The 22,718-nt window shown below is 55.0% G+C and overlaps 2 protein-coding genes across 2 annotated transcripts in view; one reads left to right on the top strand and one right to left on the bottom strand.

Annotated features, from left to right (window-relative positions):
• Positions 1 to 22,718, top strand: part of LOC133239591 (scavenger receptor cysteine-rich domain-containing protein SCART1-like) — a 65,532-nt gene that overhangs the window by 20,057 nt on the left and 22,757 nt on the right. The window contains exon 2 of the mRNA XM_061403926.1: positions 7,321 to 7,556. The gene's annotated coding sequence lies outside the window, so the exon portion shown is untranslated. The remainder of the gene's footprint in view (positions 1 to 7,320; positions 7,557 to 22,718) is intronic.
• On the bottom strand, positions 16,580 to 18,039 carry LOC133239602 (olfactory receptor 226-like). The gene has a single exon (XM_061403961.1). It carries the CDS (start codon positions 17,662 to 17,664, stop codon positions 16,702 to 16,704), a length of 963 nt encoding a protein of 320 aa, XP_061259945.1. The 5' UTR covers positions 17,665 to 18,039; the 3' UTR covers positions 16,580 to 16,701.

The following is a 22,718-nucleotide window of genomic DNA, read 5'->3' on the forward strand; positions in this document are numbered from 1 at the left end:
TCTTTGATTTTATTCATCAGAGTTTTCTAGTTTCCTCTCATATAGGTCTTGTACACATCATGTTAGATTTATACCTGAGTATTTCAGTTTTTCATGTTTATGTAAATAGTATTGTTTTCAGTTTCACATTCTGATTGCTTATTGCTGTTATATAGGCATATATAAAAGCAATGGATATTATATATTAACCTTGTATCCTGCAACCTTGCTGTAATTATTAGTTACATACATCTTTAAAATTGCTTTTCTAAATTTTATTTGGAAAAGAATTTTGTTTCTTTCTTTTCAGTTGATATCCTTTTATTTCCTTTTCTTGTCTTATTACACTAGCTGGGACTTCCCATACGACACTGATTAGAATTGCTGAGGTGGCACATTTTTGCCTTTTTCCAGTCTCAGGGTGGAGGGTATTTAGGTTTCACAGTAAAATATGACTTTTTTTTGCAGATGTTGTTTACCAAGTTGAGGAGGTTCTCTTCCATTCCTAGTTTGCTGAGCATTTGTGGAACAAAATTTGAATGGTTATTGGATTTTGTCAAATGCTCTTTTTTTCCATCTAGTGGTATAATCAGATGATTTTTCATCTTTAGACTTTATATGATAGATTACATTAGTTGATTTTCAGATGTCCAACCTAGAATAAATTTCACTTGGTTGTGGTATATAATTTTTTAAAAGGCATTGTTGGGTTTGATTTGCTAATATTTTGTTTATGATATTTGCATCTATGATCATGAGTGAGACTGATCTACAGTTTTGCTTTCTCGTGACGTCTTTGTCTGGTTTTGGTGTTAGGGTGATGCTGGCCTTGTAGACTGAGGTAAGAAGCAACAGGGACATGATGAGATGGTGGCTGCAAAGGTGGGGAGGAGACCTGAGGGTGGTGACACCCAGATATGGGGTGAGGAGCGGAGGGTGGGACACTCTCTGGTTGCTGTCTAGGGGATGGTGGAGCCTCGAGTATCTTATCACCTTGGCCACATCAGGACACACTCGTACCATGATGCAGCTGACTGCAGTCTGGCCCCACTCTTGGGAGCATCCTTCCCTCTTCTACTGACACCACGTTCTTTCTTAAACCTCAGTTCTTGGCTTTCCTCCTCCACCCTGTGCTCCCAGGGGCCCCACATCCATTCTTGGGGCAACTGAAGCCCCTGCAGAGCCACAGGGTCAGTCATGCTCATGACCTGCCCACTGCCTCCCCAGTGGATAGCCTGTGACTGAAGGACTCCACTGGCCTTTGAGGCACACCTTCGTCCTAAAATGGGCTTCCCTGGTTTCTTAAACAGTAAAGAATCTGCCTGCAATTCAGGAGACCAGGGTTTGATCCCTGGGTTGGAAAGATCCCCTGCAGAAGGGAATAGCAACCCACTCCAGTATTCTTGTCTGGAGAATTCCGTGGACAGAGGGGCCTGGCAGGCTACAGTCCATGGGGTCACAGAGAGCTGGACACACCTGCCTGACACTCTCCCCTGAGTGCAGGTCGGTGCCCCAGGTCTTCACTTGGGCTCTGTGGCTTTTGTGGACGTGGCTGTGTCTGGCCTTGGTTTCTGTTTGGACCATCTGGTCTGAGGGTGTCTCTGAGACTGTGAATAGGGCCCTCCATCCCCTAAGCTGTGTTGGGTGACTCCTGACTCTATCCTAGGTCACCTATGGGATGGGAAGCAACACACAGGGTCTTCCTGGCAAGTGTCAATTTCCCCAGACTGTGAGTCTCTTGAGGGCAGGAGTCAGTGGCATTCATCCATGTCCCACACTCAGCACTGTCGTCCACCCCCCACGGGCCCAGTCATCCACCCGTCCATCCATCCATCCACCTGTCCACTCTTTATCGTCCATCCATCCATGCATCCACTGTTCTGTGTGTCCACCCATCCACCATTCACCCATCCATCCATCCATCCATCCTTCCACTAATGTATCTGTCCATCCATCTACCATCCATCCATCCATCCACTAATCTGTCTCTTCGTCCATCTACCATTTATCCATCCCTCCATCCATCCTCTAATCTATCTGTCCATCCATCTACCGTCCATCCATCCATCCACCATCCACTGTTCATCCATCTGTCCATCCGTCCACCCAGGCATTCATTCTCTCCTCCTCTTCTTTCTATTTATTTCCCATGCCTTACCCTCTCCCCTTTCCCCTCCACACAGGGCAGGAGTATTTCCAGAATGTGTGAGGAACAGCAGTAGCTGTGAAGTCTCTGTCTGAAACGAGGTGACTCAGGGGTCCAGCAGGAGGAGATGAAGTCAGAGGGGACTCAGGTTATGTGGGATCTTGCAGGCTGTGATGAGGCCTTAGCTGTGCTCTGACTGGGCTGGGAGACTTTGGTGGCTTCCAAAGTGAGTGGAGGGGTGATGCGATCTATCTGTGCTGGTAAGGCTCCCTCTGGCAGCTACACTGAGAAGACACTTGAATGGGGGCAGCCGTGGTGAAAATTCAAATAAGCAGCAATGATGATGGGGCAGGATAGCAGTGATGGGGGAGAAGCCGCAGGGCGCCGAATGCTCCGAAAGTAGACCCGCAGTGACGGGGGAGAAGCCGCAGGGCCCCGAATGCTCCGAAAGTAGACCCGCCGGGACTGCTGCTGGCTGACGGTGGGATATGAGACAGAACCAAGAGCCAAGGGTGATGTGGATTCTGAGCAGCTAGAGGGATGGACTCCATTTATAGAGGAGGAGACAGCTGGGGATAGAGCAAGTTTGGGGCATTTCAGGAGTTCCATGCCCTCATAGCTCAGTCGCTAAAGAATCTGCCTGCAATGCAGGAGACCCAGGTTTGATTCCTGGGTCAGGAAGATCCCCTGGAGAAGGAAATGGCTATCCACTCCAGTATTCTTGCCTAGAGAATCCCGTGGACAGAGGAGCCTGGTGGGCTGCAGTCTATGGGGTCACAAGAGTCAGACACGACTGAGCACACACATGGACACATCAGGTCCATGAGGTCAGCAGATGTCCGAATAATCCAAGTGGAGATGGTGATGGAGCAGCTGGACACGGTTCTGGTCTTCATGGGCATTGGAGAACGTCACAGAGAAAACCACAGGACTGACTGAGACCCCACAGAAGTGTACGGAGGAGAGAGACCTTGGATGAGTGGCCTGGGCCCCTGATGCTAAGAGGCTGGGACTGTGAGGCAATAGCAGCTTGGGAGGAGTGGTCCCAGGGAGGGCTTGGACAGGGCTGAGAGGGGAGGTGCTCCCTGCAACAGCTCTGCCTCTGCTCAGCCTGGCTGAGGCGGTGGGGCTCACATGGCTGAGACAGAGTGGTTTGGTGAGGTGCTGGGGCTGGGGCTTGTGAGAAGGAGAGTGGGAGTCCCTGCACCAGGCTGAGAGAGATGTGTGAGAGTTCTGGACAATTGCAGTAATTCCCCCAGGGCCTAGGAAAAACCTACAGACATGGAATTCCTGTGCCCACCCTCAGAGGGACTTGGAATGAGCAGCTTCAAGCGCACACACTTGAACTCAGCTGCAGCTTTCTCCCAGGTAGGTACTGGCCAGGACACGTCTGCTGAGCCAGGAGACACCTGCTGGGGGACACCTGCTGGGCCGGGAGGTGCCAGCTCCTTGCTGGCAGCAGGCCCTGACGGTGTCTGGGTTTTTGCCTGTGTTGGGTTTTCAGGCCTTGTTTCCCATCTTCCTGCAGACAGACGTGTGTCCAGGGTGTCTGGCCCCACAGGCTTCTCTGGGCAGCAGGTGTCCTGCTCAAGGGCCAAGAGCTGAGGGCAGGCTGTCCCTGCCCATCTCAGCAGCCTGTACAGTGGAGTCTGGGGCGGCTGCTCATCAGTTGCCTCTTCCCTGACCTGCTGCACCCGAGGGAATGTCTGCTGAGTTCTGTTTCTGAGAAAAGTTTGTGTTCCTCAGGCAGCTGGGGAATCCTTCAGAATCCCCTTGGTGCCCAATCAACTCACAGTTGATGAGCATTCTGGTCTAGAATAATGGGAGAAGTTTTTGGAGCTGCGCGCTGAGGGGCTGCCTGCCCTGGGGCATCATTAAAAAGAAGGCAGGTGAAGGCCCAAGGTCAGCAGGTGGGGGGTGTTCTGGCTCATTAGGCCCGGGCGACATGCCAGGATGTCACGCTGAGGACGGTGAGGACCTTCCCAATTAACAATGACATCGCATCCTTCTGGGGTTCAGCTCGGAGGAGACAATTAATTTTAAACAAGCAATTTCTCCCAGGCAGGCGATGCCCCTCCTGAGAGCGGGGGGTGTCTGCTGGGAGGCAGGGCCGTGGGAGGGGAAGGTGAGTGAGACCTAGACCGTCTCCTCCTCCCACTTCCCAGGCCACAGGGCTGGGGCGTGGAGAGTGTCCAGGCCTTGGCGGCCGCCTGCTCTCCCGGTCCCCATGGAGTCTCTCTGTGGAGTCCTTCTGGCGGGTCTGCTGGCGGCCCCGGGGCACACCTGGGTGGAAGACCAGCCGGCCTCAGTGTGTGCAGGTCACCCTTCTTCCGCCTGTATACACCGGACCGAGAACCTGATGGGGCTGGAGCCCCCGATCCCAGCGCCTCCTTCCCCTGGGGGTCCCCAAGGGCAGCCACAATCTCAACCACCTAGCAGATTCATTTTGCCTTTTTTTTTTTCATTTTTATATAAGTGGGATCACACAGAATGTGGTCTTTTGTGCCGTTTTCGCTTGATGTCACGTGTGTGTGGCTGTTGTTCGCTAGTCCTCGCTGCTGGTTGTCCTCCACCGCACAGACCACGGTTCACCTGCTCCGTCGTTGAGGTTGTCTCTGTCTTTAGGTTATTATAAAGTATGTTGCTTTGATAATAATGTCTTTGGGGAGAACACTCGTGCAGTTCTGTTGGGTGTATATGCAGGACTGAAGCTGCTGGGTCCCAGGTCAGTGTGTGTCCGCCTTTACAGATCACTGTCTTCCCCGGCGAGTGCTGCACTTTCCAGTCCCTTCAGGGCTGCAGTCGTGTCCCGCATCCTCGCTGACACGTAGTACCGTCTGTCTTCATTTTGACCATCGTGGAGTGTGTGTATCATACTGTGCTTATTTAACTTATACGCTGAGTACATTATGAGAAACGCTGGGCTGGAAGAAGCACAAGCTGGAATCAAGATTGCCAGGAGAAAATCAATAACTTCAGATATGCAGGTGACACCACCCTTATGGCAGAAAGTGAAGAGGAACTCAAAAGCCTCTTGATCAAAGTGAAAGAGGAGAGTGAAAAAGTTGGCTTAAAGCTCAACATTCAGAAAACTAAGATCATGGCATCTGGTCCCATCACTTCATGGCAAATAGATGGGAAAACGGTGGAAACAGTGTCAGACTTTATTTTTGGAGGCTCCAAAATCACTGCAGATGGTGATTGCAGCCCTGAAATTAAAAGGTGCTTACTCCTTGGAAGGAAAGTTATGACCAACCTAGATAGCATATTCAAAAGCAGAGACATTACTTTGCCAACAAAGGTTCCTCTAGTCAAGGCTATGGTTTTTCCTGTGGTCATGTATGCGATATGAGAGTTGGACTGTGAAGAAGGCTGAGTGCTGAAGAATCGATGCTTTTGAACTGTGGTGTTGGAGAAGACTCTTGAGAGTCCCTTGGACTGCAAGGAGATCCAACCAGTCCATTCTGAAGGAGATCAGCCCTGGGATTTCTTTGGAAGGAATGATGATAAAGCTGAAACTCCAGTCCTTTGGCCACCTCATGGGAAGAGTTGACTCATTGGAAAAGAGTTTGATGCTGGGAGGGATTGGGGGCAAGAGGAGAAGGGGACGAAAGAGGATGAGATGGCTGGATGGCATCACTGACTCGATGGACGTGAGTCTGAGTGAACTCCGGGAGTTGGTGATTGACAGGGAGGCCTGGCGTGCTGCGATTCATGGTGTCGCAAAAAGTCGGACACGACTAAGCAACTGAACTGAACTGAACTGATGACTAAGGAAGTGGGTCTGTCTTCTTGCTTGTTTGCCATTAGGATATAAGTCAGACCTCCCTTGATCTTGGGTTCAGGAGAGCAGAATGCAGCTTTCTGTTCATTCCAGTGGCCCAAAGGATGGAACTGGGGTGGTCCTGCTGATGTTCAGCATTGACCTGGTCTGAGGGTCGCCTTGGAGACCGTGGACCAGCCATGTCCTCAATATGCTCCCCAGCCTCTCCATCTGAAATGCATGTGCTTGGCTAACAAGCTCGCTTCAAAACAGATGAGTCTGTGCGGCCATAGTGTTGCCGTGAGCAGGTGATGGCTTACGCAGTCACTGCTCGCGGGACCACCTGAGGCAACACCGCCGTTGCCAGGAGCTGGGGCGGGGTCTTGCTCCGCCTCCCACACGCCCCGTGACCCTGCGCTCAGTCCCGATGTGGGCGTGACCAGGCCGCCCCGCAGCACAGTGCGCTTGGCGTGCTGACGTCTTGCAGGATGAAGCAGGGGTAGAGCCTCTGCAGGGGAGGCTCGCGGCTGCATCACGAGCACAGCACCGAGCCCAGTCTGAGCCTCTGTCCACTGCTTCCTCGCTCGGGAATGAGAGGACGCGGTCCCGCCACGGGGAGGCAGCCGGGCCGGAAGGGGCAGCGCAACGGGTAGACACGTGTTGTTTTTTCCTTTTTAAAAATTAGTTAATTTTTAATTCAAGTATAGTTGATTCACACTTCAGGTGGACAATAAAGGGGCTCAGTTATACGTGCGTGTGTGTGTGCGCACGCATGTGTGTGCGTGTGTGTGTGTGTGCGCGCACACGCGCGCTCTTCCTCAGGTGCTTCCCATCACAGGTCATCACGAGACATCAGACGTGGTTCCCTGCCACACAGCAGGCCCACCTTGTTTGTTTCATTTATAGAAGGGGTGTATGTTACCCCAAACTTCACTTATCTCTCAGCCCTGCTTCCCCTCCGTGTCTGTGGGGCTGTTTCTGTTTTATAAATACATTCTTTGTATCATGTTTTAGACTCCACATGTAGGTTACGTCATGTGATGCCGTCTGTCTCTGTGTGACTTACCTCACTCAGTGTGATGGTCCCCGGGCATCCATGTTGCTGCAAATGGCGTTCTTCCATCTTTGTGGCCAAGCAGTATTCACTGTGTGCATGAGCCACGTCGTCCTTACCCAGTCTCGTCAGTGGACCTTTGGGTTGTCTCCGTGTCTCGGCTACTGTGAAGAGTGCTGGTGTGGACACTGGGGTGCGTGTATCTGTTTTTGTTTTGGATATGTACTGAGGAGTGGAGTTTCTGGATCACATGGTAGTTTTATTTTTAATTTTTTGAGGAAATGCAATACTTTTTCCCAGTGGATGTCATTTAGCAGAATATTCCTGTAGGTTGTCTTTCCATTTACTTGATGGTTTTCTTTGCTGTGCATTCAATAGACTATTATTCATCCTTAAAAAAGAACTAAATCCTGCTGTATGTGACAACACGGATGAACCTGGAGGACATCGTGCTCAGTGAAATAAGCTGGACGCAGAGGACAGATGGTGCCTGGTTGCGCTCACGTGAGGCGTCAGCAGGAGGCTAACTCACAGCAGCAGAGCAGAGTGGAGGTGCCAGGAGCTGGGGAGCGAAGAGGCGTCTGTGTCAACGGCTGTAAAGTTCTGTTGTGCAAGTGAGTGATGCTGGAGCCCCGCGTACACACCGTGCTCATGGTCAGCAACACTGCACCTGCCTTTTCAAGAAGGGGAGAACGAGGGGAGAACTTATACAGATAAGTTAATATCCAAATTTATATAAAAAGGCATGTTGTTGTTGTTCAAAAAAAAAAAAAAAGAAGGGGAGAACGAGGTGGTGATGTGGCCTGGGCTGGCCCCTGCTCCCAAACCGTGCGCTTCCTGAGGGAGGGCAGGAACCTCCCCGCGCCCCGCGCACCCAGGGCCAGGTCCCCAGCCAGGTCCTGGGCGAGTGCACCTGGCTCTGTCCTAGGCACGCCGTGCTAGGTGCTGACACGGGAGTGGGAGACACAGCCCCTGTCCACCTGAAGCGCGCAGTGCGGGCGTTTCTCAGGAGTTGCTCCACGGTCACAAGTAAAACCTGGGCTCAGTTGCCAGTATTACAAGAAACTCTCTTTAAAGACAATGTTTTAAAGCAAAACATTATACCTTGCACTGACATGGAATTTCTTCCTGATAACACTGGTTTCATTATTATCAGTAAACAAGGTTTACTTTTGTTAGAATTCACCTTACAGTCCCTTCTTCTGTAATTTGAATAAAGATCCTTTTAAAAGCACATTTTACAAGGTAAGAGTGGAGGGGTAGGGTGCGCCGTCGGCCAGCGCCGTCTGGGCGGAGGAGCTGCGGGCTGCCCAGCGCCTGGCTCCTCTCCAGCTCATCTTTGCTGATGTTGGGAGGACGACGGGAGGCCCTGAGAGCAGCGGCGGGGGCTGTCCCAGCCTCAGCCACGCAGAGCGACGGACGCTTTCTGGGCCAACCTGCTGCCGTCTGAGGGGCTCGTGTGGGGGCCTCCTGGAGCAGCCGGGAGGGAGATGGGCCTCAGCCCCACGGTCGAGCAGAGACGAGTTCCGCCAAGAGCGGGGGCCGCCGTCTTCCCGGCGCCTTCTGGTCTGCCTGTCTGCTCTTCCTAAGGAGTCTGTTCAGACCGTTTGCCCGTTAACGGCTGAGGTCTTTGTGTTATTCTTGGGCTTCAGATACAAGTTGCTGAGGTAAAGGGTCTGAGGTTGTAAACCATTTTCTCTGTCAGGCTGGCTTTTAACTGTGCCTCTTGAACAGCAGATTTTAATTTTGATGAAATCCAATGATACATTTTTTTAAAAATGGATTTTGGTTTTACTTTTTAGCAAAGAAATTTTTGCTTAACCCAGAGTAAACAAGATTTTTCTTCAAGTTATTTTTCTAGAAGTTTCAGGTTTTATATTTAAGTCGATCTATTTCAGTTTATTTTTATATTGTGTGAGTCATTAAAGCCCATTTTGAGGAATCCAGCAATGTTTATTGTAAAGACTCTTCTTTCTCCTTTGCATCTTTGCCAAAAATCATTTGTCTGTTTCTAGCCTCTCTCTCCTGTAACAGACAGGCTCCCCAGGTAGGGCAGTGGTAAAGAATCCACCTGCCAATGTAGTGGGCTTGCTGCCTGGGTCAGGAAGATCCTCGGGAGTAGGAAATGGCACCCTGCTCCAGGATTCTTGCCTGGAGAATCCCGTGCACAGAGGAGCCTGGCGGGTACAGCCAGGGGTCGCACACACGCACCCTCTTTCTGCTCGGTTCCACGACCTGCTATCCTGTCTCGATGCTGACACCACACTGTCTTGCTCTCTGTGACCTTATAATAAGATCTGAAATCTGGCTGTATTTTTCCAACTTTGTTGCTCTTTTGCAAAGTTATTTTGACTATCCTAGGGCCTTTGCTTTAAATTTTAGAATCAGCTTGGTAGTGTCTAGAGAAGCCTGCTTACATTTTGGCTGACATAACACTGAATCCACAGAAGAGTTTGAGGGGGTTGTTGTCTTAACAATATTGAGTCTTTCAGAGAGGCAATGTGGTTTACATCTCCATCACTATGGGTTTTTAATCTTCTCCATATCATTTTGTGGTTTTCAGTGCATGGCTCTCATCTTTGGTAAGATTTACACTTACCTATTTTGAAATATTTGAAAAGTATTTCAGTTTCCTATTGCTTGTTACTAGTATATAGAAATAGAGTTGATTTTGAATATTGATCTTGTATCTGCAACCTTATTACTCACTTTTTTATGGATTCCATTACCTTGTCCCTTCTGCTGGATGTGTCAGCTGTGAACAGCTTGTTCCTTTTCTGCCTGGACTCCTTGTATTTCTCTCCTACAGTGCTGGGTTGGCGAGACCCTCCAGTAGTGTGGACTGGGGCAGTGAGCGCAGACCCCCGTCTTGTTCTTGGTGCTGAGGCAGGTGCTCTGCAGATGTGCCTTGTCAGACTGGAGAGGTTCTCGTGTTGGTGGTGAGAGAGCTAACTTAGGCAGGTTGATAAGGAGTCCAAGCCTAAGGCCCCTTTAAGGAGGCCCTAAACATTCTTTCTATTTCATTCTTTTGCCTTAGACATGTAGGCCTTGCAGGCACCAGTATCTCTCGTTCAAGGACATGCCTCTTTTTGAACTTTGGATGAATGTTATGGAAGAAGGCCTCGGTAAAACGCCCACAGCCTTGAGCTCTGGGTTAACCTTCCTTCTTGTGCTGATGTCATCCCGGGATGTATGTTATGGGAAGGGGTCTGGGCAAAATGCTCCAGCCTTGAGGTATTTCTATCTATTCTCAGCGGCTGGTTGAGAAGTATACAAAACCCCGCTTACACTAGTGAGGCAGGTACTCTCCTGCCCCCTTCTGAGGTCTGTGTCAGAAGCGCTTTCTGTCACTTCCACTTTAAATAAAGTCGACACAAAGTTCTGAGTGACTGAGACTGGCTTTGGTCCCGGAGTTAAATCTTCTCCTTCAGAACCACGAATCTGGCAGCACTGATCACGTTCATCATAAGCCATCAGTAGTTTGCTGAGAGTTTTTTCCAGGGATGAAGGTTTTCAGGAATGAATTTTGTCACGTCTTTCTGCATCTGTTGAGATGATTATATGGTTTGTCTTTTAAAATCTGTCGTTATATTGTTGATGTTTTAAAGTCTGTTGTTATTTTAAGATCTGTAATCAGTCACATTAATTGATTTTCAAATGTTAAGACCAACCACACTTGGGCCTGATGTATTATGCCTTGTGTACATGGTTGGATTCTATGGGTTAAGTTTGTTTAGAAAGGCTGTGTGTATATTCAGGAGAAATATGTCCCGTAGCTTTTGTTTTTTTGGGGTAATATCTCTTTTGCCTCTGAATCAAGGTAACATTGGCCTTATAGAATGAGCTGGGAAGTATTCCCTTCTCTTCAATTTTCTGGAGAATTTTGTGCATTTTTTTTCTTTAAATGCTTTGGGGAATTCACCAGTGAAGCCATCTCTCCTGAAGTTTTTTGGGGGTATGGAGAAGTTTTTATTTGCAAATTTAACTGATAATGGGCTACTTAGGTTCCCTGTTTCTTCTTAGTGCATTGGTACTTTGTGTTTTTCAAGCTATTTATTTAATCTAAGCTGTTAAATTTATTGGCACAGAGTTGTTTATAATGTTTTCTTACACTTTGAAGACTATGTAGTGATGTCACCACTCTCAATCTTGATATTTTTAATTCGTGTCTTATTTTTCCTGATCAGCTTGAGTAGAGATATATCAGTTTTATCGATGCCCTCAAAGAAGCAGCTTTTGGTTTCATTGACTTTCTTTCTCTCTCCCTTCCCTCCCATGTTTTATTTCACTGATTTCTGTTCTGATCTTTATCATTTCCTTTATTCTGTTTATTTTGTGCTTAGTTTATTATTATATTTCTGGTTTCTTCATATGGAAGCTCATCTCATTGATTTAAGGCCGGCCTTCTTTCCTAACGTAGGTGTTTGAGGCTATGAATTTCTCTCTTAAGTATTGCTTTAGGGGAATCCCACAATTTTTGATATGTTGTGTTTTTATATTGATTTAAAAACATTTTCTTATTACTCTTTTGATTTCTTGTGTAACTAACGGGTTATTTAGAAATGTGCTGTTTCCAAATAGCTGGAGACTTCCCAGACGTCTCACTCTTTTGTTAGTTTCGTTTTACTTCTGTCGTGCTCAGTGCGGTGGGGAGTGCGGGGCTGCGTTCCTCGTGCCCTGGAAGAGCACGCCCCCGTCTGTGTCCGTGAAGCACCCTCTCGTGTCCGTCGGGTCACGCCCACGGCTGCTCCGTCTCCTGCCGCGCCTGCCTGGTCTCATAAGCCAGCTGGTTTCAGGCCCCCTCGGTCTGGCACTGGCTGTTGCCTGTGGTCTCTCGCCTCTTCGTGCGCCTGATCGTCTTTGATTTTGTGCTGATGATTACAGTTGAAGCAAAATTTGAAGGAATGCTTGGTGCTCACTCTGACGTTATCTTCCTCCAGGAGGGACTTTTGTTGGTTTTAACTTCTTCCAGACACGTGGTGGTGCTGGTTGTCTACGATCCTGCCAAGGTCAGAGTCTGCACTTCGTGTTCTGATTGTCCGGGGCCCCAGGGAGCTGGGTCTCGTCTGCATCACTCTCATACCCTGCGTGCTGCCGCTTCCCAGGCAGGTCGTGGGTTTGCAGGGTCACTGTGTCAGTGGGGCCTGTGGGGCCTCAGTTGCCTGGGGGCTGAGTCCAGGGCTCCCCCGCCAGACACCAGTGGTCCGCGACCCCCAGCCTGACAGTTCCTCACTGAGCCTTGTCTCTTTGGTGCTTTTGAGACTAAAACGTGGTTCACTCCCCGTATCTGGTTGTCCTCCAGGAAAGCACTGATTTGAAGTGCTTGATTGTCCAGCCTGATTGGTCCACCTCTGAGTCTCTGGTCCTCTTGTTTAGACATCAGATCTCCCGGCCGAGTCCTCGATCCATGCTCAGGAAGCGTCTCTGGGCTGGCACACCCCACATGAGTGTCCTTGGTTCTGGGCATGTGTAGGATAGTTCCTCAGAGAAGTTCTGCCCAAGCTCCCGTCTGAAGGGACCAGGGCCAGAGCTGGGGCCTCTTTCCCTCAGATGTCCGGATGTGTCTTCCCTGGGCCTCTGTCTCTGGAGCTCTGAAGGGTCACACTGGGCTTTGCTGCCTTCCCTAACCCCCCATTTTCAGCCCCTAGTGAGCTACATTAAGGCCTTCAGCTGTGTGGATCGTAACAAACTGTGGAAAATTCTTAAAGAGATGGGAATACCAGACCACCTTACCTGCCTGCTGAGAAATCTGTATGTAGGTCAAGAAGCAACAGTCAGAACAGGACATGGAAGAACAGACTTGTTCCAAATTGGGGAAGGAGTATGTCAAGGCTATATATTATCACCCTGTTTATTAACATATGCAGAGAATATCATTTGAAATGCCTGGGCTGGATGAAGCACAGCTGGAATCAATATTGCTGGGAGAAACATCAATAACCTCAGATATGCAGATGACACCACCCTTGTGGCAGAAAGCAAAGAGGAACTAAAGAATGTCTTGATGAAGGTGAAAGAGGAGACTGAAAAAGTTTGCTTAAAGCTCAACATTCAAAAACTAACATCATGGCATCTGGTCCCATCACTTAATGGCAAATAGATGGGAAAACAATGCAAACGGTGATAGACTTTATTTTCTTAGGCTCCAAAGTCACTGGATGGCGATTGTAGCCATGAAATTAAAAGGCACTTGCTCCTTGGACAAAAGCTATGACAACCTAGATAGTGTATTAAAAGGCAGAGAAAGTCTATAATTTTGCAGACAAAGGTCTGTTTGGTCAAAGTATGTGTTTTCCAGTAGTCATGTATGGATGTGAGAGTTGGACCATAAAAAAGGCTGAGCTCTGAAAAATTGATGCTTTTGAACTCCGGTGTTGGAGGATTCTTGAGAGTCCCTTGGCCTGCAAAGAGATCCAACCAGTCCATCCTAAAGGAAGTCAGTCGTGACTATTCATTGGGAGATCTGATGCTGAAGCTGACCTCCAATTCTTTGGTCACCTGATGCGAAGAACCGACTCATTGGAAAAGACCCTGATGCTGGGAAAGATTGAAGGCGGGAAAAGAAGGGGACGACAGAGGACGAGATGGCTGGATGGCATCACTGACTCAATGGACATGAGTTTGAGCAAGCTCTGGGAGATGGTTAAGGACAGGGAAGCCTGGCGTGCTGCAGTCCGTGGGGCCACAAAGAGTTGGACACGACTGAGCGGCTGAACAACAAGATGTGAGCCTGGAGCTGGTGGACACATTGCTCCCTGCTTCCCCAGGGAGGCTTCTCTCTGGTCCCTGCTCCTCCTAGCCAGCACACTCTGTCCCATTTCTGAAATGCTGCTGCTGTCCCCTTGGTGGAGAGGGTCCCTCTACCATTGTCTGGGGGGAATTAAAGCTGAGAGCACGTGGTGCCCAGTCCACTTTGCCTGAAGGCTGGTCTCCACTGGGGGTCGTGGGAGGAAGAAAGGACACAGGAGACCTGAGGGTGGGGTGGGGAGGGGGCGCGGTCAGCTGGGCCGGGGAGGGGTGTGGTCTTGACCTGAGCTGGGGGCATCGTGGCGGAGCGCTGGCCCGAGGCAGCTAGCCTCCCCACCGCTGATGGGTGGAGCGGGGTGCACTGGGCAGTCCCCCTGGTTTCTGGCCGCTGCTCTGACAAGCAAGTGGGAGAGCCAGGCACGCAGGCCTCCTTTGCTGCAGCGGCCGCGTCTTCATGGTGCAGAAAGAAAGGCGTAGCCACTGGGAATACACAAGTTTCCAGAGTCCGAGGAAATAGGAACCGGCGTCAGCCGAGGCGGAGGGTGGGGCAGCGCGGGCTCAGCCAGTTCCCCGCCTCGTCCCCCCCCCCCACCTGCTGCCCAAGGTCCGCCCGCCCCGCCCACAGTGGATCCCTCAGGGTGCCTTCCTTTGCCCTCCACACGTGTGGACACCCCTGTGAGCTGGGGCGGTTTGAGGGGCCTCTGTGTGCAAGTCCTGCTGGTCTGTAAGAAAGAAGTTGGGGGAGAGGCGGGGTGCCCCAGGGGACCAGGCTGGGAGGCGGGTGAGTGCTGGATCTCAGGGTCCTGGTACAGCTTTAGGACTTTGTCCGATGGGTAATGGGGCTTTGAGGAGGATGGTGGGGAGGGGCGGGGGCCGGGACGGGCCTGCAGGGGTCTCCGTGGGAGGAGGTGCAGGAGGGTGGTCGCAGAGCCCCCAGGCTGGTGATGTGGAAGGAGCAGAAGAGGGTGCCGGGGCTGGGCCGAGGGGTGGGGGGCTGGCTCTGTCTCTGGAGGAGGAGGGGCCAGCAGCTACGCCGCATGGAGTGAGGGCATTGAGGGCGGCGGTGGGCCTGAACCTAGAGGACCCTCCTCTGGGAGTGGATGAGAAAGGTCCTGCGCAGCGGCCAGGGCCCAGCGTGTGGCCCGGAGCCGAGGGGCCCACACAAGGAGGCCTGGGAGGTGCTCCCACAGCTCTGCAGAGTCTGGGAGGGAGTGCCCCACCAGGGTCTTGGGGCTCAGAACTGTGCAGTGTCGTGGCCTAAAGAAGAGGCAGCTGAGCACTGTTTATAATAGCCAGGACATGGAAGCAACCTGGATGTCCACTGGCAGATGAATGGATAAGAAAGCTGTGCTACATATACACAATGGAATATTGCTCAGCTATTAAAAAGGATGCATTTGAATCAGTTCTAATGAGGTGGATGAAACTGGAGCCTATTATACAGAGTGAAGTAAGTCGGAAAGAAAAACACCAATACAGTATATTAACACATATATATGGAATTTAGAAAGATGGTAATGACCCTATATGTGAGACAGCAAAAGAGACACAGATGTAAAGAACAGACTTTTGGACTCTGTGGGAGAAGGCGGGGGTGGGATGATTTGAGAGATAGCATTGAAACGTGTATCACCATGTGTGACACAGATCGCCAGCCCAGGTTCGATGCATGAGGCAGGGCGCTCAGGGCCGGTGCACTGGGACGACCCTGAGGGATGGGATGGGAGGGAGGTGGGGGGTTCGTGGTGGGGACGCATGTGCACCCCCACTGATTCATGTCAGTGTATGGCAAGAGCCACAACAGTGTTGTAAAGTGATTAGCCTCCAACTAAAATAAATAAATAAATTTCAAAAAAAAAAGGGCCGGCTGAGGGCTGAGGCCGCTGACTGGGAGGCGCCCTCCTTCCCAGCCTTGGCCGCCCGCCTGTCCCCACGCTCCTCCTGTGCTGAGTGGGTCTGCCGTCCCTCTGTGCCCCTTCCCCGAGCCCCAGACCCTGCTGTCCCCAGCTGGCGTCCGACCCGCTGCGATAAATCCAGTGGAAACGCCTGTCTCGCCTGGTCCTCTCGTCCAGGTAGCCGCCTGCATCCTTCAGGCTTTCTCCGAGGGTGAGGGTGGTGTCTGGCCTCTCCCCTCCCGGGTCTGCATCCTGCCCTTGGGCACGGTCCTGAGTTCGGCTCCCGCTGTATCCTGGTGACACTGAGGCTTTATTCTGCCCCTTCCGTCTGGACCCCAGATCCAGGCCGTGCACTTCCTGGGGGCGTTTCCAGATGTGAGCTCAGCCTGGCCTGGGGCCTGCCCTCCCCCGGCCCCGCCTCCCGCCTCCGCCTCCGTCCTGCAGGGCCTGACCCTGCCTCCTCCCCCGGAGCCTCCACGCCCCGCTGGCTGGCTCAGGGTGGGGCCTGGGGCCCTGGCACCTTGGGGGCCCTGCTGTGTGGCCCTGACCGACCGTACCTGCTGCTCCACCGTGTCAGCCAGGCGTGACTCCCTGACCCCCGCCTCAGCAGCACCTCGTAGCGCCCGGCAACAGGCCGGCGTGCGATGCTCGCTTTATTAGTGAGACGACAGATCAGTGGCCCAGCGTTTTCACTCTGCCTTTTAAGTGATCGCTTCACAGGCATTTGATTTGAAAGTACGCCCATTTTGAAAGAGGGCCGTACCCATAATTTCTGACGTTGGCACCTCTCAGGGGACATCTGTTCCATCACAGTGGCTGCCCCGATAGCTGAGCGGCCAGACTTTCGGAGCCTGGACCTGGCGCAGCGATGGGGTGGTCAGCGCCAGCTCTCCCAGGCCGAGGCCCCTTGGTGGGCTCTACCCACGGTGCTGGCTGAAGGGGCAAAGCATGGACGTGGCCCCCCCCCACAGTGCTGGCGCGCTGTTCCCCTCATCTCTCCCTGTAGATGCTGCAGAGCGCCTCCCTCTCAGAGCCGTGGGCCGCCCAGCACTGCCTCCCGGCGCAGCAGGCGGGCCTGTGTGTCTGAGGGGGTCCCGGGGCGTGTGGGGAGCGTGCCCTAGGAGGTGGCGCCCCGGGCCTGGGCTGCCCGCTGCACCACCTTGTGCAGGGCCTCCTTGACCTCCCGGTTCCGCAAACAGTAGATGATGGGGTTGAGCAGGGGCGTGAGCACCGTGTAGACCACGGACACCACCTTGTGGGGGTCAGAGGAGTAGATGGCACGAGGCCGGGCGTAGGTGAAGAGGGAGGCGGAGTAGAAGATGACCACGACGGCCAGGTGCGCGGCGCAGGTGGAGAAGGCCTTGTGCCGGCCGGCGGCGGAGGGGACACGCAGCACGGCGCCGATGATGGCCGTGTAGGAGGAGACGGTGAGCAGCAGGGGCCCGAGCAGGATGAGCAGCGCCAGGAGGAAGTCCATCAGCTCGGCCAGGGCCACGTCGGAGCACGCCAGGTTCAGCAGGGGTGACACGTCGCAGAAGTGGTTCATGACGTTGGGGCCGCAGTAGCCCAGCCGCGCGATGAAGAAGACCTTCCCCACAGAGATGGTGAAGCCCGAGAGCCAGGAGCCTGCGGCCAGGAGGCTGCACAGGTCGGGACTCATGATGGCCGGGTAGCGCAGGGGGCTGCAGATGGCCACGTAACGGTCGTAGGCCATGACGCCCAGGAGGGCGCACTCGGTGCAGGCCAGCGCCAGGAAGAAGTACAGCTGAGCCATGCAGCCCGCAAAGGAGATGCGGCGGGACCCGGGGACCACCAGGCTGACCAGCATCTTGGGCACCGTGACGGAGATGTACCACACTTCCAGGAAGGACAGGTTGCTGAGGAAGACGTACATGGGCTTGTGCAGCGCGGGGCTGGCGCGGACCACGGCGATGATGAGCAGGTTCTCGGTGACGGTCAGCAGGTAGGCCAGCAGGAACAGCGCCAGCAGGCACGCGTGGAGCCCCAGCGAGCCCGGGAAGCCCACCAGGATGAACTCGGTCACCTCCGAGCGGTTGGCCCCCGCAGACGGGGCCTGCATGGCCCTGCCTGAGGCAGAGGTGGCAGATTAGGCATGGCGCCTCCTGTGTGGTGCCCAGCTTCCCGTGAGGAGGGGTCCTGACTGTCCACATCCCCGCTGCTGGCCACGCCTGGTCCACGGCAGCGTGAGTTTCCTGCCAGGCACTTGGTGGGCACTGGGCAGATGTCTGCTCTGGGGCTGCCAGCCTGCCTGGCCGCAGGCAGACAGACACGGTTATTGTGGGGAGGAGGAGTGGGTTGCCTACAGGACACCTCAGAGGCCGACCTGGGGACCTGCGGCCGGTTTTGGGGAGATGGGTGGGGGGCCACGGTCCAGGGCCTGCGGTCAGGGACAGTGGGCAAGTGAGTGGGGCAGTTGGGAGGGGCCAGGCCTGGAGCCAGGCTCTCTGTCTCCCCGCGTGAGGGCACCCTGTGTCTGCGGTCACAGCCCCACCAAGCTCACCCACGGTGTAAGCGCAATGCTTGGCAGGCCTCAGGAGCGGGGCACATGTGCCCGAGGAGAAGCAGGCCCCGAGGGTTAGCAGCACCCAGGGACCAATCCCCCCACCCTGGGTCCCCCCGTAGCTCTGGACGCGTGAGCTGTGACCCCGGCCTGAGTTCCCTCCGTGGCCTTCAGGGTCCAGCCCTCAGCCGCCTGACTTCACTTCTGTCTGAGCCTGGCCCTGCCGGTGTGCTCTGGGACGGGACCATTCTGTGTGGGTCTCCGCCCCTCCACCCCAGGGGGACAGTCAAGGGGCTGCCAGGGCTGGCGGTGGCTTCCTCCCTGTTACAGGAAATCGTTCTCACAGGCTTGGAGGGGCTGGATCCTCAGGCCGGAGTTAGCCCCGACCCCACCTCACTGGGCAGCAGGGTCTCTTTTCTCCTGCTGCCCTACCCCAAACCCCCCACCCCATGTTAGCCTGTTCCTCTGTCCTGGGCCCTCTGGATGTCCCTGTGAGCTTCCAGGCCTCCAAAACCCATATAGACCACCCAGCTCATTGGCGATGTGGCTGGGTTTAGCTTTGTGTCCACTGAAAGAGCCTCAGAACGTGGACCCAAGCGGGCCCAAGCTTGGCGCTGGACTCACACCCTGTTGGTTGCAGGCTGGTCACCTGTGGAGAGCGTGTCTGGGGAACAGAAGCCCCAGCCTCTCATCTCTGCCCCGTATCTGGGTGCTCCAGGCGGCAGGAGCGCCCAGTTTTCATCCTGCACAGACTTCAGGGGCAGTGGAGCCCCGGGCCCCCGGGTGTGGCTCCAGGACTGTCGGCTCGGGGTCAGACCTTGCCCTCCTCCATTCACCTGCCGTCCCCTCACCTCCGGCCACTCAGCTGCCCTGCAGGGTCGTGGCATGGCCCCCGCTCATGGGGATAAGCTCTGAGGACCCGCACTCACGACCGACCCTGAGGCACCTTGAGGCCCACGGGGGTGGCAGTGACTGCAGGCAGAGAGGGCGCCTGGCTAGACCGCGGGGGCGGTGCTGGGCCTGTGTGACCGGGCCTGGGCAGACTGCCCCGGGTCCCCCTCCCCGCCGTGGCCCCCGGTGGTCTGACAGCCACGTCTGCTCAGATCGGCCTCTGACTGGCTGCGGGGCTTGAAACATAGTCTGTCTTCACCCAGCCCCCGTTTCTCTGAAAGATGGAGCAAGAGGCTGCTTCCCGGGGGCGTGGGAGGGGGAGCCCTGGTGCTCGCCACCCGACACATCACACAGACACACGACATGTCACACAGACACACAGCACATCACACACACGACACATCCAGAGATGCACAACACGTCACACAGACGCACGACACGTCACACGGACACACAACACATCACACACACGACACATCACACACACGACACATCACATACCCGACACGTCACACACCCGACACGTCACACAGACACACGACACGTCACACAGACACAGCACATCACACACACGACACATCACAGAGACGCACAACACGTCACACAGACACGACACGTCACACAGACACACAGCACATCACACACATGACACATCACACACACGACACATCACACAGACACACGACACGTCACATGGACACACAACACATCACACACACGACACATCAGAGAGACGCACAACACGTCACACAGACACGACACGTCACACAGACACAGCATGTCACACACATGACACATCACAGAGACGCACAACACGTCACACAGACACACAGCAGATCACACAGACACAGCACGTCACACACAGGACACATCACAGAGACGCACAACACGTCACACAGACACGACACGTCACACAGACACACAACACATCACACATGACACATCACAGAGACGCACAACAAGTCACACACACATCACAGAGACACACAACACATCACACAGACACACAGCAGATCACACAGACACAGCACGTCACACACACGACATGTCACAGAGGCGCACAGCACGCCGCACAGACACTGTGCAGTCGCTCTCCTGCACGGGGTTCACCGTGAACACGAGCGCTCCCCACACCTGACACGGTCGCTGAGCCCACAGGCCCCCAGACTCAGATTCCCTCGCAGGCGCCCACTCCCTGCACACCCAGCCCGCAGACCCCAGCAGAGCACTGTTCACGCGGACCCCACGCCTCCAGGCAGACAAGGACACAGACAGACGTCCTCTGCCCCACGCTGCCTGCCCAGACGCGGCTGTGACACACGGGTGTCCCCAAGCCACAGACATGCCCCGCTTCACGCCAGCGCGGTCGGGGCACAGCCGGGCTGCCAGCAGCCCAGGTCGATGTGGGCACAGGTGTGTGCTGCTGTGTGCGGCCATGCCGAGACTGCTCCGAGATGGCAGGGCCCCGGGGTGGAGCCGGGCTCGCTCCAGCCCTGCCAGGGCCCCGCTCACCTGTCGGGGGGACTGAAGATCTCTGGGGCGGGGACCCGGCCAGCGAGGCTCCCTGCCTGGTCCTGGGTGCTCAGGGGGGTTCAGGGGGGCTGTGAGGTCAGGTCAGGTTGCGTGGGGGCGGCCAGGGCTCCCACAGGCCGGGCCTGCTCTCAGCTGGACCCAGCTCTGGGTGCCCGGTCCGCAGATGTTCCCCCGCAACCCCAGGGCGGTCCGGTTCCCCACCACCATCCGGGTGCATCCCTACCAGGACAGAGCTCTGAGGAGGCGGAAGGGTGAGCCTGGCGGCAGAGAGCCCCTTCGCAGTAAAGAGACCCCTCCAGTCAGAAATGGCAGGTGATGCCCAAGGCAGAAACAGGTGCCTCCTCAGGGTCCCCGCATCACAGGAGCAGGAGCTGGGCCTTTTGGGGAGCTCAGGGACCCCGGTCCTCTCTGCATGGGGAGAGTGGCCAAGGGAAGGTGCCCGGGAGCCCACACCGCCCCCTCCCTGGGCACAAGTGTTTCTGCAGGGTAGCCGAGTCTTAAATGGGAGGCTGACTCGGTCCCCACTGCCTGCCTTCTCACACGAGACGAGGAGGAGGAGGTGGGGGGGACAGGGCTGGGCCCCCCCGCCCTCCTCCCAGGGGCCAGCACCTGACACCGCACGGCCGTGGCTCCCCTGGCGAGGCCAGGCCTCCGCCCAGGGGCCCTCCGCCCCTGTGATCCACTCTGTCAGCTGCGGCGGCTGGAAGCAGAGCTCAGAAGGAAACCTGTCTTTCCCGCTCTCCTCCTGGGGCCAGAGCTGGTGTGACGGGTGTAGGGTGTGTGGACCAGTGGACACTGTCTTCACCCAGCAGCTGCTTGGTGCAGCAGGGGGACCTCAGACGGGAGCCCCTGCCCAGCACTGGCCAGACCTGGGGCTGCAGGAAGGGCCCAGACCTGCTGTCCTGGGCGAGCTCCATGCTGCCCCCAGAGGGGCTGGAGCTGGGGCCCCCTGCTAGTCTCACGGTCACCTGCCCCGCCGGGGCCCACTGCAGGGGTCACACGAGGTGCACGGAGACTCCTCTGTGAGGCAGGAAGAGGAGCTGGAGCTGGGACCGTCTGCCTGGGGGAGGTGAGGGGAGGTGCTGGGACCCACGAGTGGGCATTGGCACCCCAGCACGTCGGTGTCTGCTGGATCAGAGGAGGGCCCGCAGGCGGCAGGGACAGCTGGCCAACCCTCAGAGGTGGGCAGCGCCCAGGAGCGAAGCCTGGGGTGGGCATATCGGGGAGGGGGTGTCAGCCTGTGAGGCCGGTTTTCCCTTGCTGTGGGCCAGGGCCTTACCGCGCCTCGTTCTGAAGATGTTAAAACTGACCTATTCAGGGGGTAATTTAAGTGACAGAGTGTGGCCAGCCCTGATGGTGTGGGTGTGGGTGTGGGTGTGGGTGTGGGTGGCGTGCCTTTTAGTCTGACACCTCTTTTCCTGCTGGGCGGGCCGCAGAGGAGCAGCTGTGGGCTCTGGGCTGGGCTGCCCTGCCCGATGGGCCCCCGTCTGCTGACCCTGTGGGCCCCGTCTGCTGACCCTGTGGGCCCCCGTCTGCTGACCCTGTGGGCCCCGTCTGCTGACCCTGTGGGCCCCTGTCTGCTGACCCTGTGGGCTCCCATCTGCTGACCCTGTGGGCCCCGTCTGCTGACCCTGTGGGCCCCCGTCTGCTGACCCTGTGGGCACCTGTCTGCTGACCCGGTGGCTCTGCTTGCATGGAGGCCCCTGGAACCTCCGTGGGGGTATGGCTCCGGTCTTGTGAGCAGCTCCCCACTCCCGCATGTTCAGGGCTTGCTCTCAAGCCTCTGGGACCTGGCACCACCGCGCCTCCCTGAGTCAAGGTCGGGTGTCTCCCGGAGCCCTGGTGAGCACGCGGTATCTTGCAGTATCTCAGGCTGCGGAGTGCCTGGGATGTCATTCGGTCTGTTGAAGACCTTGGCGTGTGGTTGGAGCTTCTCTTCTTGGGAACCCAGGCATCTGTGGACAGCCTCTTGGCTCATGGTCGAGGGTTCCCTAACCTCCACTTCCCAGGGCCCTGCGCCCCATGCCGAGTCAGACCCTCTCACCGACACCCCGGCTTCACGTCACCCCCTGTCCAAGACCTCTTGTCCTGCCTGTTTCTTGGGTCACTCCCACAGCACCCCCCCGCCCATATACAGCCTCACCCACCCGTGTGGAGCCCCCTTCTCTGTCTCTGTCACAGGAACTGCC

This window comes from Bos javanicus, chromosome 26 (assembly GCF_032452875.1).
Source record: "Bos javanicus breed banteng chromosome 26, ARS-OSU_banteng_1.0, whole genome shotgun sequence".
In the NCBI taxonomy this organism is placed as follows: Eukaryota; Metazoa; Chordata; class Mammalia; order Artiodactyla; family Bovidae; genus Bos; species Bos javanicus.

Excerpts from the sequence above, each read along its gene's own strand:
- LOC133239602 (XM_061403961.1), bottom strand. The coding sequence starts at position 17,664 with ATGCAGGCCCCGTCTGCGGGGGCCAACCGCTCGGAGGTGACCGAGTTC.